The sequence below is a fragment of the Balaenoptera ricei genome, chromosome 8, assembly GCF_028023285.1.
Source record: "Balaenoptera ricei isolate mBalRic1 chromosome 8, mBalRic1.hap2, whole genome shotgun sequence".
Lineage (NCBI taxonomy): Eukaryota > Metazoa > Chordata > Mammalia > Artiodactyla > Balaenopteridae > Balaenoptera > Balaenoptera ricei.
Window position 1 is genome coordinate 61,003,705 of NC_082646.1, and position 15,006 is coordinate 61,018,710.

At 37.2% G+C, this 15,006-nt stretch overlaps 1 protein-coding gene across 1 annotated transcript in view; it reads left to right on the top strand.

The window, feature by feature from the left end:
* The window catches only part of C2CD3 (C2 domain containing 3 centriole elongation regulator), a 125,838-nt gene that overhangs the window by 9,576 nt on the left and 101,256 nt on the right, over positions 1–15,006 (top strand). The window contains exons 4-7 of the mRNA XM_059930825.1: positions 2,721–2,944; positions 3,544–3,791; positions 13,314–13,446; positions 13,884–14,012. Coding sequence (XP_059786808.1) covers positions 2,721–2,944; positions 3,544–3,791; positions 13,314–13,446; positions 13,884–14,012 — 734 coding nt within the window. The remainder of the gene's footprint in view (positions 1–2,720; positions 2,945–3,543; positions 3,792–13,313; positions 13,447–13,883; positions 14,013–15,006) is intronic.

Consider the following 15,006-nt stretch of genomic DNA (forward strand, 5'->3'; position numbering starts at 1 on the left):
TGTTTTATTTCATTTAATTTTTTGTTTTTATTAAATAGAGATAGATATGCAAAAGAATATCTTAGATGTATAAGATATAAAAATAACCATACAGTGAACACCCATTGGCTCCTCAACTAGGTTAAGAAATGTTAATAGGAAAAAAAAAGAAATATTAATAGAATAACGGAAAGAAGCCAGGTTTAGAGATTCATCCGTATTACTTTGTGTATCAGTAATTCCCTTTTGCAGAATCCATTGTATGGATATTACACAATTTTCATCCATTTGCCTTGGATGAAACCAGGCAGATAGCCTTGCCTTGTTCTTGTTCTTGAGAGGAAAGCATTTGGTCTTTTCACTATTAAATATGTATTAGATGCAGGTTTTTCATAGATGCCCTTTATCATTGAGAAAGTCGAAGTTTTCTGAGAGATTTGATCATAAATGAGTATTGAATTTTATCAAATTCAACTGTTGCTAGAGGTTAGAGGTGAGAAGAGGGCATGACTACAAAGGGAGTTTTTGGGGGGTGATGGAAGTGTTCCATATCTTAATTATGGTGGTGGTTACATGGATCTAAACATAGATTAAAATTCATAGAAGTGTATATTTACAAAAATGTCCATTTTACTGTATTAAATAATTTTTTTTTTAATGTAGCAGATCAAATGTGATGATAAACAGAAGTTGTCCCTCTACCTCATGTTGGGACGTGGCTGGGGACTTTGCAAACTGGAGCACATACCCTGACTAAAGCCACTAGTCTACTCCAGCTAATTTTTGCCACAATGGGATGGAAACCCAGCATTGCTGGATCTTCTGATTTTTCAAGAGAAGCCAGAAATTCAAATTTTTACATAAAATCTGTTTTCTTAATCACTGTTAAATAATTTTGAAATCTTTTAAAATGCTATATTGACTAGCGTAAGTCTGAAAAATAGACATACTAATATGTTCTCTCCAATATCAGATGTTATAAATGTAGTAGATAATCCCAGAACTCACCATTTTATACTAAAATTACTTCTTTTTAAATTCCCCTACAAGATACTCTGATCCTTTGGGTCAGGTTCCATGTTTTATTCATCTCTTTGCCCCAGGCAGGTAGCACAGAGCCTGGCACTGAACTAGTATCAACAAATATTTGTTAATTGAACAAAGGAGTTAGGCCAGCACCTATATTTTGATTGTAAGGTGGGTGTGGCAGATAACTGGACTTTCCTTTTCTTTCTCACTGGTAGTAAAGGCCTTTGAGTTGTTTTGGGACTAGTTCAAATTTGCTTAGGGCAAAAGCAAAACTCTGGCCAGCCAGCAGGTTATTGTTAAGGCCAGGGACGCAGCCTTTATTCTCAGTGTCTCCTTTGTTTCTAGAATAAAGTGGCAGTCTTTTGGCAAGTGACGAAAGGCAAGGGACGATTTTCTGACACTTATATTTGGGCAGCCAGGATTTTATGTGATCCTCTTATAGCAGTGACTGCACAAAGTATTTATCCCACTGCATTCCGGTCATTTGTCTTTGTAGAAAATCTTAATGATGAATAGATTTAAAGGACTTTATGCTACCTGGTTCATGAACAAAATTCTCCTCATCAAGACTCAAGTGTGTTTATTGAGTCTGTGCCTTGGCAGTTTCTCCACATAAATTATTCCATTGACCTTCCCAGAGACTTCTTAAAATATTTAACTGCAATCTTTCATTTTTGTCTTAGGCCATTCATCATTATGTGACTCTCTTTGGCTACTTGAACAATTCCTTCTGCTGTCTATGTCATTGTAACTGAACTTTCAACACTGCTCTTCTTTTCTTTTGGAGTACATTCTTCAATTTCTAAAGTTTTGCTTTAGGCTCTGTTTTATTTTTTATTCCTACATTAGGCTTTTCTCCATCAGGCTTTTCAGAGACCTGGAAAGCTTTTTAGTAGAGTGCCTGAATTCAGAGGAGTTGGATGATAAAGGAAACTTCAAGTAATTACTTTTCATCTTAATGTTCCTCCCTCTTCACCCTGCCTCATCCCCAGCATAGAACTAGGGCCTTATTTTTCTCAAATAGCTAGCAATAAGGATGCAACAGGTGCTATGTCATTCTTTTATTTTTCAGACCATTAGTCATTATTATGCATACTTGTACACTAAGTGTATTCTTACACTGATTAGTCGACAGAAAAATGAATAAGACAGTTCATGCCTTCAAGGAATTCATAATCTGATCAGGATGACAAATAAACTGGAAGTACAAATACCTCCTTTAAGTCTCTGCTTTTTTTTTTAATCTTCAGATTAGGATAATATACTTTCCTGACAGTTATATCATCACTTCAGCTTCTCTATGTGAGGAACATAGCACAGTTTCTGGCCTATTGTGAAGTGTTCAATAAATGGTGTTTATATTAATGGATAGATACAAAGTAAGTAGAAACATGAAAAACGGAGTGACCATAACATGTCTGCCTGGACACAAAGAAGTTTTCACAGAGGAAGTAATGCTGGAGGAAATTTGCACATGAAGGCATAAGGGAATGAAATATAAGGTACATTTAGAAAACTCTAAGTAATTGGTATATCCAGGAAAGAGAGATGGAGGAGGGGAACACAGAGATGAGGCTTCTGAGGTAGGCAGGAATCTGAACTAGATCTTACAAGGAACGGGGCCATTAATTTATATTAGAGAGTCTTAAAATTAATCAATGCTATAAAAAAAAAAAAAAAAAAACTTCTGATACATTACCTGTCCCTTTCAGGTCTCACTTGCCCTGGAGCCTTTGTCAGAAACTTACGACAGCTACAATCCTCTTCCTACCACTGACATGACAGAAAATGTGCTTTTATCTGAACAAGGATTCAGAGAATATACTGAAGCAGGCAATACTCAGTTTCTGGTTCCATCAAGGCCTCAGAGGATCCCTACCACCAAAATTGATGGAAAAGAGTTAGCAGCCAACAGCAGTAGGTCAACCACTCCAAGGTAATTACTATACCTAATACCAGTCACTGTCTGCTAACTCCCAGTGTACTCATAATTTCCGTCTTTCATTTGTGGTTGTGTAAAAGGTTAAAGGTAGTCATTCATTCAGCAAATAAGTATTAAGTACTCACTATGTTCCTAGTCCAGTACCAGGTGCTAAGCATAGAAATTAATGACACAATTCCTACTTTTGAAGATTGCTCACAATCTAGTGAGGAGGCCAATATACAGATAAATAAGTATGTCTAAGTCACATAGAGATGCCATGATAGGTGTACATGAAGGGAAGGAGGGAAAAAGCAGTGTTTTGTGAAATGGAATGAAGTAAGAGAAACAGATTTTGATTTTAAATAATTATCAGGCGTTTGCTTTGTGTCAGGCTCAGCACTGAGCTCTTTATTTCATTGTCTCACTTTAGCCACAACCATACAATGATAGGTAAAACATCTATTATTTATTTAATTTGGGAAATGAAAAACATATTTACAAAGTCTGAGCTACACTGCTGTACACCACTGATCCACTTTCTTTCTCTGACAAAATAGAATGTTACCATAATGGATAATACACTGCTGAAGTTCTCCTTTATTTTAAAACAGGGGAAAGGACCACTTGTACTTTGCAGAGAACTCTGATACAATAAAGGACTCTTTCTTTGGACTACAGCACCATCTTAATTCAGGACAGAGTTTAGAGTCTATGACTCTGAAAGGCAAAGCCCCACAGAAGCAGATGTCCCTTCTCAACAGTTCTGAATTCCAGCCTCAAATTAGGACAGTTGCCAAGAGTCACAGTGACTCAGGCATTCTTTCTTCACACAACCCTCCTACCAAGGACCTTCTTTTAGGTATGTATATATTTGTGAACTGAGACTAAGCTATATTTATTGGGATTACTCTGCTTATTAGGCAACCTACAAAGAGAACCAAGACTTCTGTTTGAACTAAATAGCCAAATAAAAGTGAGTAATCTTACTAGAATCCAGAATTTCTAACCATTTAAGGGCAGCTCTATTGAACCACTGAGTTTCTTCTAAATAATTACTGGGCACTTATAATTTTAAGTTTAGGGAAGGAACCATTTAAAGTGAACCTGGGTATGGGAGGAAAGCCTTTATCATAGAAAAATATTAGTCCTGATTTTTTCCGAGATAATTCAAAGCAAATAAGATTTTTGTCTCATCATCAGAATTTACTTATACTGTTGTGCAGAGGCTAGTACTAAACCTGTTTCATATTCTGAAAACTGTTGGTTTCAGTGGGAACATTCAGTGCACAGAAACTGCTGATCTTACTCCTGGGTATTAAATATGACTGACAGCCAAACAAGTAGAAAGGAGTCAGTTTACCTGTGTAAGGGCTTACACTGAAATTTAAAAAGGAAATAGGAATGAGGTTGGATTACCTCATTTTAGGTAGTGGTATTATATGAAAAGCAATTTTGGTACCTTATGTTACACTGTAATGGTCAACCATATATCTCTGTGACATCAAGAGCATGACATAAATTTGTCTCCATGCTCACAAGTAAAATTTCCAAAGTAGAGTATCTGCAGCGTTAGTAAAAAGTCTTTTAAATTAAAACTACTTGGACCTCTGTGGGGTCATGATCCATAGACTTAGCAAGTCTTGTCTTATCTGTGGAGCTGGATGGGGGGAATGTGACCATTGTCTGATGTCCATAGTTCATTTCCTCCAGAATGTTTCTTTCCTCAGATTGTGTTACTCTGAACCATTTTATTTTTTATTTAACAAAGTACTGTACTTGGCTATTTGCAGTGTTTTCAAAACCTAATGTTTCTTTTTGTGTGTTTTTAATCTTCAATACTTGGTGCAATAGAAGCTGCAAAGATGTGCCACTTTATCTATGAAATGGAGTTTTGTATACCAATAAATTCTAGTTTAAAGACAAAAAAAAAAAACTACTTGGATACAAAATTTACATTAGTAAGGATTTTTTTTTTAATGAAGAAAGACATTGTGTTAATATTTTTTCAACTAAAATGTCTATGATCCCCTAGTTTAAAAAATATACTCTGATTATGGTATGTTAATTTTATTTTATTTATTTTTTTACTTTTTTTTTTTGGATGCATTGGGTCTTCGTTGCTGCGCATGGGCTTTCTCTAGTCGCGGTGAGCTGGGGCTGCTCTTCATTGTGGTGCGCAGTCTTCTCATTGCAGTGGCTTCTCTTGTTGCGGAGCACGGGCTCTAGGCGCGTGGGCTTCAATAGTTGTGGCTGGCGTGCTCTAGAGCTCAGGCTTAGTAGTTGTGGCGCACAGGTTTTGTTGCTCCGCGGCATGTGGGATCTTCCCGGACCAGGAGTCAAACCTGTGTCCCCTGTATTGGCAGGCGGATTCTTAACCACTGCACCACCAGAGAAGTTCCTATATTAATTTTAGACTTTAATGCAACCCTAGGCTACATTAACAAGAAAGAAAATTGTCTGACTATACTCAGCACTTGTCATTCCCACACCTGGAGTATTTTGTGTAGACCTGGGCACCAGACTTTGATAAAATATTTGTTCACTCATTAAGCAGTTATTTATTCAGCACTTACTAAATGTCTGGCAGTCTTCTAGGTATTAAGAATATAGCAATTAAAAATTTTTTTTTAAAAATGCACAAAATCCTCCCCTATGGATCTTATATTCTAGATAGGAATACCAATGATAAACTAGATAAATAAGTAAGTATGTAGTGTTAGATAGTGATAATGGCAATGGGAAAAAAATGAAGCAAGGAAGGAGAGAGGATAGAATGCTGTTTTATGTATGTTGGCAAAGGAAGGCTTCTTTCTTTTTTAATTTTTTAAATTTTTTTAAATTTATGTATTTTTTATTTTTTTGCTTTTGACTTAAGTTAGAGTTCTTTTTTTTTTAACATCTTTATTGGATATAATTGCTTTACAATGGTGTGTTAGTTTCTGCTTTATAACAAAGTGAATCAGTTATACATATACATATGTCCCCATATCTCTTCCCTCTTGCGTCTCCCTCCCTCCCACCCTCCCTATCCCACCCCTCTAGGTGGTCACAAAGCACTGAGCTGATCTCCCTGTGCTATGCGGCTGCTTCCATTTTTACGTTTGGTATTGTATATATGTCCATGCCACTCTCTCACTTTCCCAGCTTACCCTTCCCCCTCCCCGTATCCTCAAGTCCATTCTCTAGTAGGTCTGTGTCTTTATTCCCATCTTGCCCCTAGGTTCTTCATGACCATTTTTTTTTTTAGATTCCATGTTTATGTGTTAGCATACAGTATTTCATTTTCTCTTTCTGACTTACTTCACTCTGTATGACAGACTCTAGGTCCATCCACCTCACTACAAATAACTCAATTTTGTTTCTTTTTATGGCTGAGTAATATTCCATTGTGTATATGTGCCACATCTTCTTTATCCATTCATCTGTCGATGGACACTTAGGTTGCTTCCATGTCCTGGCTATTGTAAATAGAGCTGCAATGAACATTTTGGAACATGACTCTTTTTGAATTATGGTTTTCTCAGGGTATATGCCCAGTAGTGGGATTGCTGGGTCATATGGTAGTTCTATTTTTAGTTTTTTAAGGCACCTCCATACTGTTCTCCATAGTGGCTGTATCAGTTTACATTCCCACCAACAGTGCAAGAGGATTCCCTTTTCTCCACACCCTCTCCAGCATTTATTGTTTGTAGATTTTTTTGATGATGGCCATTCTGACTGGTGTGAGATGATATCCCATTGTAGTTTTGATTTGCATTTCTCTAATGATTAATGATGTTGAGCATTCTTTCATGTGTTTGTTGGCAATCTGTATATCTTCTTTGGAGAAATGTCTATTTAGGTCTTCTGCCCATTTTTGGATTGGGTTGTTTGTTTTTTTGATAATGAGCTGCATGAGCTGCTTGTAAATTTTGAAGATTAATCCTTTGTCAGTTGCTTCATTTGCAAATATTTTCTCCCATTCTGAGCGTTGTCTTTTCGTCTTGTTTATGGTTTTCTTTGCTGTGCAAAAGCTTTTAGGTTTCGTTAGGTCCCATTTGTTTATTTTTGTTTTTATTTCCATTTCTCTAGGAGGTGGGTCAAAAAGGATCTTGCTGTGATTTATGTCATAGAGTGTTCTGCCTATGTTTTCCTCTATGAGTTTGATAGTGTCTGGCCTTACATTTAGGTCTTTAATCCATTTTGAGTTTATTTTTGTCTGTGGTGTTAGGGAGTATTCTAATTTCATTCTTTTACATGTAGCTGTCCAGTTTTCCCAGCACCACTTATTGAAGAGGCTGTCTTTTCTCCACTGTATGTTCTTGCCTCCTTTATCAAAGATAAGGTGACCATATGTGCGTGGGTTTATCTCTGGGCTTTCTATCCTGTTCCATTGATCTATATTTCTGTTTTTGTGCCAGTACCATACTGTCTTGATTACTGTAGCTTTGTAGTATAGTCTGAAGTCAGGAAGCCTGATTCCTCCAGCTCCGTTTTTCTTTCTCAAGATTGCTTTGGCTATTCGGGGTCTTTTGTGTTTCCATACAAATTGTGAAATTTTTTGTTTTAGTTCTGTGAAAAATGCCAGTGGTAGTTTGATAGGGATTGCATTGAATCTGTAGATTGCTTTGGGTAGTAGAGTCATTTTCACAATGTTGATTCTTCCAATCCAAGAACATGGTATATCTTTCCATCTGTTTGTATCATCTTTAATTTCTTTCATCAGTGTCTTATAATTTTCTGCATACAGGTCTCTTGTCTCCTCAGGTGGGTTTATTCCTAGATATTTTATTCTTTTTGTTGGAATGGTAAATGGGAGTTTTTAATTTTTTTTTAATTTTGTTGTTGTTGTTTTTGCTGCATTGGGTCTTTGTTGCTGTGTGCGGGCTTTCTCTAGTTGCGGCGAGCGGGGGACTACTCTTCGTTGCGGTGCGTGGGCTTCTCATTGCAGTGGCTTCCCTTGTTTCAGAGCACAGGCTCTAGGTACACAGGCTTCAGTAGTTGTGGCACATGGGCTCAGTAGTTGTGCCTCACGAGATCTAGAGCACAGGCTCAGTAGTTGCAGCGAATGGGCTTAGTTGCCCTGCGGTATATGGGATCTTCCCAGACCAGGGCTCGATCCCATGTCCCCTGCATTGGCAGGCAGATTCTTAACCACTGTGCCACCAGGGAAGTCTCAAAGGAAGTCTTCTTTAAGAAGTTAATATTAAAGATCTATAGAAGATGAGTTTCTTCTAAGGAGAGTACCTAGACTGGGGAAGGGACCACCAAGAGATATTTAGCCTCAAGAAAACAGCTACCATTTACTTACCATTCATTATGTGCTACCTACTATGCCAAGTGCCTTATACACAAAAACTTACAAAAACCAAGTGAGGTTGGGATTGTTATCCCCATTTTAAAATGAAGACACAGGCTCACAGTTAGGGAGCTTCTGCCCTATCAAACGGGATAGCTGCTTCTCAGCTCCAGTTCATCATTATCTTAAACTGTACAGCAAAGTCCTTTGCTTCATCCTACTGTAGCTTCCTTGTTTACCTAGGCCTGCTTTTTTTAAAAATCAAGACTATGCTGGCCAGCTGTTCAAGCCAAATAAAATGTGCCAGATGCAACCCATGGGCTGCCAATGTGCAAATCTCTTCCATAAGAGGTACTAGGATCATTGGGTTTAAAGATAAAACAAGACAGATTGTGACTCAGTCTGGGTTAATATTTCTACCTGGCAAAAGTGGGAAGGGATAGCTTCAAGAGATAGTGAATTCTGTATTACTGGGAACGGTCAAGTATGGGCTGGATAACCTTGTCATGGGACTCTTACAGATGGGATTAAATCATCAAGTAGACAGATATGATCTTTAAAGGTCCCTTCCAACCACAAGACCGTGGAGCACTAAGATTAAGTGGGCCATTTTAGTAAGTAGGTCTAAAGCTAGTCATGGAGGTTTATAACAAATACATAAACCTAATTATCTTCCTTGTCTTTATTATACTGACATCATACCAGTAAGGGGGGTACAGAGCTGAATTAGTCATCGAGCTAGTATTTATGAAACACTAACTACACACCCTGCTTATAAGAGTTGGCGGGTTTTTTGTTTTTAACTTTTTATTTTATATTGGAGTATAGCCGATTAACAGTGTTGTGATAGTTTCAGGTGCACAGCAAAGGAACTCAGCCATACATATACATGTATCCATTCTCCCCCAAACTCCCCTCCCATCCAGGCTGCCACATAACATTGAGCAGAGTTCCCTGTGCTATACAGTAGGTCCTTGTTGGTTATCCATTTTAAATATAGCAGTGTGTACATCTCAATCTCAAACTCCCTAACTCTCCCTTCTCCCTATCCTTCCCCCCCTGGTAACCATAAGTTTGTTAAGTGTTGGGGTTTAGAATAGATAGCAAGGAGTAGGAAAAAAACCCAGAAGCTGTATACCTCCCTGTTTAGCAGGGGCTGTGCCCATGGCATGTAGGAAATAAACAAGGGAAACATTTGTCATGAACTCAACTAAGTGCCCTTCCCTTGTGTTAAAAAAATAATTATTGAGTTGAGGTGCAGGAAGATGCCATGACAGCTCTTTTAGTGTGGAACCAGCTTCCTCTTAAGAAGGGGAGTTAAGGTGTTGTTGTTGCCATGCCTTAGACTTCAGAGAAACTATTCTAAGAATGGCTGTTTCAAGGAAGAAACCACTTGGAGGCCAATGAATAGACCACCCTTGCTCAGATTTGTCCAACTTGTTGTCTTCAATGTTTATTTCTTTTTTAAAACCTGCTATTGTAAAGTATCTTAAGTACCTATTCCTATTCAAATGTTAATGACTAATTAAGTCACTCTTAAAATATTACTATTCCCAGGGAAATTTTATTTAGCAGGGATGAAAACTTTAAGCTCAGTTCAATTCAGCAGATATCTTTTGAGTGCCTATTTTGTGTCAGCCATTGTTTTGAGTATTGGGATTACAGTGATAAATAAGATAGTCCCTGACTTAATGAATGCATTGTAGTAAAGGAAACAGACTCTAAAGCAGATAGAGTACAATTTTGTATGATATATGCAACAGTGGAAGTATTTATTGAAACATTTAATCAAATTCCTGATATATACTAGGCACCGAGCATACAAAGACCAACAAAAGCCAATCTCTCCTCTCAAAGTTGTTTGGGTGAGATAGACAGTTTTAATACTGCATGGTAATTCTTTGATGGAATCAGATACGCAGAACTTTGAGAGCACAAAGGAAGTATTGTGGTTAAGGAATTAAAAATAGTTGTGTGTGGTTAGATTATAAAGTACCAAGTACCAAATATCTCTAGAGACATTTTGGGTATCAGTAGAAAAACTATTTTTCTACATGGCCCTGAAATCAAATGAAGTTTATTATTGACACTGCTTGTCATTAACTACTTTATTCATAAAGCATTTATTGAGTGTGCCCACCTCATTAAAGAACTTTAAACCATATCAAATTAAGCCAAGTATTAACTAGAAACTAAAAGGAGGAGGGCTTCCTGTCACATAGCAAGCTTCTTTAACCAAATTTCCAATGCTAGCAGACCATGTTTTCCTCACCCTTTCTCACTGAATAAACAAGACAGCCATTTTCTGACTGAATCCCAAAGAGATTTTTTTTAAATAAGTAAAAACAAAAATACATACTTATATAGCCATTATTTACATAGAAAAAGTTAATGCATATTATTAAGTGAAAAAGCAGTTATAAAACAGTATACATAGTTGGGTCATTTGTAGAGATGTGGATGGACCTAGAGACTGTCATACAGAGTGAGGTAAGTCAGAAAGAGAAAAGCAACTATCGTATATTAATGCATATATGTGGAATCTAGAAAAATGGTACAGATGAACTGGTTTGCAAGGCAGAAGTAGAGACACAGATGTAGAGAACAAACGTATGGACACCAAGGGGGGAAAGTGGGGTTGGTGGTGTGATGAATTGGGAGATTGGGATTGACATGTATATACTAATATGTATAAAATAGATAACTAATAAGAACCTGCTGTATAAAAAAAATAAAATAAAATTCAATAAAAAACTGTATACATAATATACCATTTTTGCAAAAGAAAAAATTTATATATATATACACACACACACATACATATACAGGTGTATGTATGCATAGATTAAAAACTATCCGGGGGACTTCCCTGGTGGCACAGTGGTTAAGAATCTGCCTGCCAATGCAGGGGACACAGGTCCGAGCCCTGGTCCAGGAAGATCCCACATGCCGCAGAGCAGCTAAGCCTGTTCGCCACAACCACTGAGCCTGCGCTCTAGAGCCTGCGAGCCACAGCTACTGAAGCCCGCACACCTAGAGCCTGTGTTCCACACAGAGAAGCCACCACAATGAGAAGCCCGTGCACCACAACGAAGAGCAGCCCCCACTCGCCGCAACTAGAGAAAGCCCGTGCACAGCAACGAAGACCCAATGTAGCCACACACACAAAAAAAATCCGGAATATATCAAAATGTTAATCAGTATTTGTGGATAGTGGCATTAATGGAAATATTAGTTTTCTATTGCTGCATAACAAGTAACCACAAACTTAATGGCTTAAAAGAATACCCATTTATTAGTCACAGTTCTGTGGGTCTGAAGTCCAGCAAGGTATGGTTCGGTTTTCTGCTTAGGGTATCATAGGCTACAATCAAGGTGTCAGCCAAGCTAAATTCTCATCTGGAAGCTCTGAGGGAAAATTCACTTCCAAGTTCATTCTTGTTGACAGAATCCAGCTCCTTGCAGTAGTAGGACTGCGGTCCCATTTCCTTGCTGGCAGTCAGCCAGGGTCCACTCTCAGCTCCTAAAGGCCATAAGGCCACATGCATTTCTTGCCACGTGGTCCTCTCCATCTTCAAGACAACAATGAAACATTACATCCTTCTCATGCTTTAAATCTCTGAGTTCATATCCTGCAAACAGCCAGAAAAAACTGCTTTATAAAGGTTTGGGACCACCAAGATAATCTCCCAGTCTTGAGGTAGACTGATTTGGAACCATAATTACATCTGTAAAATCCCTTTATGGCAATACCTAGATGACTGAATCACTGGGAGAAGGTATTTGTATACCAGTGGCTGGAAATTTGGGGGGAACTATCTTAGAATTCTGCCTACATCGCTTTTTGGCCTTTTGGCTAAGATCAAGTATAGAATTCTGCCTACCGCAGATGGTGATCTTTATTTTCTTTTACTTATACTTTGACATAACACATTGAACATATGATATTTCAGGGTTTTTTGGGTTTGGGGTTTTGAGTTTTTAAGCTATATTTTGAACTCTTTATGCTAACAAATGTTGAACGTTTATGGATCTGTTTGGCTTATTTTTTTCTTGGCCTGACTGCCATATCTTCTTTATTTTTAGAAGCTATAAAACTCTAGACCAAGATAGACAGGCATTTGGTATCTAGTCTTACCTACCTCCTAAGCAACTGTGGAACCTCAAGAAAATAATAATTCTTCCCAGTGTTCCTTGAAATAATACCACTGGTCCTAAGCTTTTAAAAAGAAGTCTAAGAAAAAGTGGGGTCATATATGTATAGTGGTTAAATCATAGGATGTAGAGTCATCCTGGTTATACTGCATGCATAACTTGGGCAAGTTACCTATCCTCTGTGCCTCAGCTTTGTCATCTGGAAAGGGAAGGAAATGACAGTACCTATTTCAGAGGATTGTTGGGAGGATTAAATGAGTTCCTATACATAACATACTTAAGAGTAGTGCCCAGGAAGTGGTAAGGGTTCAATAAATGTTATCCTCTGTAATTGTTGTTGTTGTTGCTTAGGGATGAGAGAAATTTTACCTATCAGAAAGTTTAAAGACTTTATCCTGACTTTTCTGTTAACCTGATGTATGATCTTAGACAAGTCATAGAAATGTTTTGGTATTCTTTTCTTCATCCATAGAAGTATACATTTGGACTAGATTATCACTATGACTCCTAACAGTTTAGCTGATATAGTTGTTAGTGTTCCTCAAATAATAATGACATTAAAACTTACAAATAAGAGAATTCAGTAAGATAGCTGGATACAAAAATAATATATTATGTAGATATTACTAAATTTATTATGTGCAAACACCAGTTGGAAGAGTCAATGCATGTATATAATGGCTCCAGTAAGGCGGTCAGTCTCTAAATAATGGAGACTTCATTCACTGCTGTAATGCCAACATCTAAAACGGTCCACGTGATAGAAGCTCAGTAAACATTTGTTGTAAGGTGAATGTCCTCAAGGGATTCTCAAGCTAGTGGGGAAGGCAGACAAGTAAGCAATTATAGTACACTATGGTAAGTCCTGTGAGAGAAGGAAAGGTGCTAAATATTTCAAGTATTTCTGTTGGATTTTAGATTTTCTGTGTTCTGTTTTGCCCTTTTCAGCTCTGTTAGAACAAGGCAATAAACTGCGTAATGCCATGGTGATTTCTGCAATGAAATCAAGCCCAGATACTAGCATGTTGTTGGAAGAAGTTCATCCTTCTATGAAGGAAGATTTTCTTGGAGCATCAACACAGTAAGTTACCAGATAAACATGAACCCCAATAGTTAATTTCTTGATAGTTGGTAACACGTGTTTTTTGTCAAGATATGGACTGAATAATCTTGGAAATGTTCAGCAAGTAATTCTTAATGTGGTGGAAAAGAAGCCTAAACTAGGAGTTAAGATACCCAAAATCTAGACCTAGCACTGACGCTTGCTAAATATGTAAGTGGCTAAATTCTTAACTCCTTCTGAACCAGCATGCTTATATAAAAAATGGGTATATTCTCTCCTCCCTCTCTTACGTAAATGAAATGAGATTCTAATATAAGAAAGGGCTTTGTAAATTGTGAAGTTTTATATATATTTAAGGTGAAAGCTGAAGTATGTTAAATTCCATGTTCAATTAATTCTGATTTAGATTTTTCCCATATGTTAGCCACTAAAAAAGTATTTTTTTCATTCCTTAGAATCAAAGCCTTGTCTAGGAATCAATTTAAAGACCACATTGAAAATCACCTCCTGCCTCCAACTGAGAATACATTTTGGAAACATGACACAAAAGCTGATACCAGAGCCATACAGCTGCTATTGGGCAGGTAAGAGCTCTTAACTAGCTTTCTTTCCTTTTAAATTATTCCTCCAATTCATTGTGTACATTGTTAACAGATTTATCTTCTTAAAGCAACGCTTCCTTAGAATAACCAAGTCATTCCCTTGGTTATTCACTACCGACTAAATAAAAATACAATCTTTAGCCTTTTAGTCTTAGCTTCACTTACAGAATGGTCTCCAATCTACCCTTCCATTCTTATTTTTCATGTCTCTCCCCAACACCAAGGTTAGCTAGCAGGTTATAATGAAAAGAACATGGATTTTAAACAGACACAAGTTGAAATTTGAGGTCTGTCTCTTACTACCTATGTGGCCTGAACAATTAGGCAGGAAAAAAATATATAAGGGTTCCAAATTGGAAAGGAAGAAGTAAAACTATCTTTATTCACAGATGACATGATCTAGTATGTAAAAAAATCCTAAAGAATCCTCTAAGAAACTATTAGAACTAATAAATTCAGACAGATTGCAGGATACATGTTCATTATATAAAAGTCAATGGTACTTCTATATACTTGCAATGAACAATCAAAAAATAAAATAAAGGGAATTCCCTGGTGGTCCAGTGGTTAGGACTCTGCTTTCACTGCTGGGGCCCGGGTTCGATCCCTGGTCTTGATCCCTGGTCAAGGAACTAAGATCCTGCGAGCCACGCAGCATGGCCAGAAAAACAATAATAAATAAATAAATAAATAAAATTAGGAAAATATTCCATTTATAATAGCATTGATAAGAATAAAATACTTAGGAATAAATTTAACTAAAGGAGTGTAAAACAACTCTGAAAACTACAAAACATTGTTGGAAGAAACTAAAGAAGATCTAAATAAATGGAAAAAACCCCATGTTCATGATTCAATGCAATCCCTGTCAGAATCATGGCTGGCTTCTTTGTAGAAATTGAAAAGCTGATTATAAAATTACTGTGAAATTACAGGGACCCAGAATAACCAAAAGAATCTTGAAAAAGAAAAAATA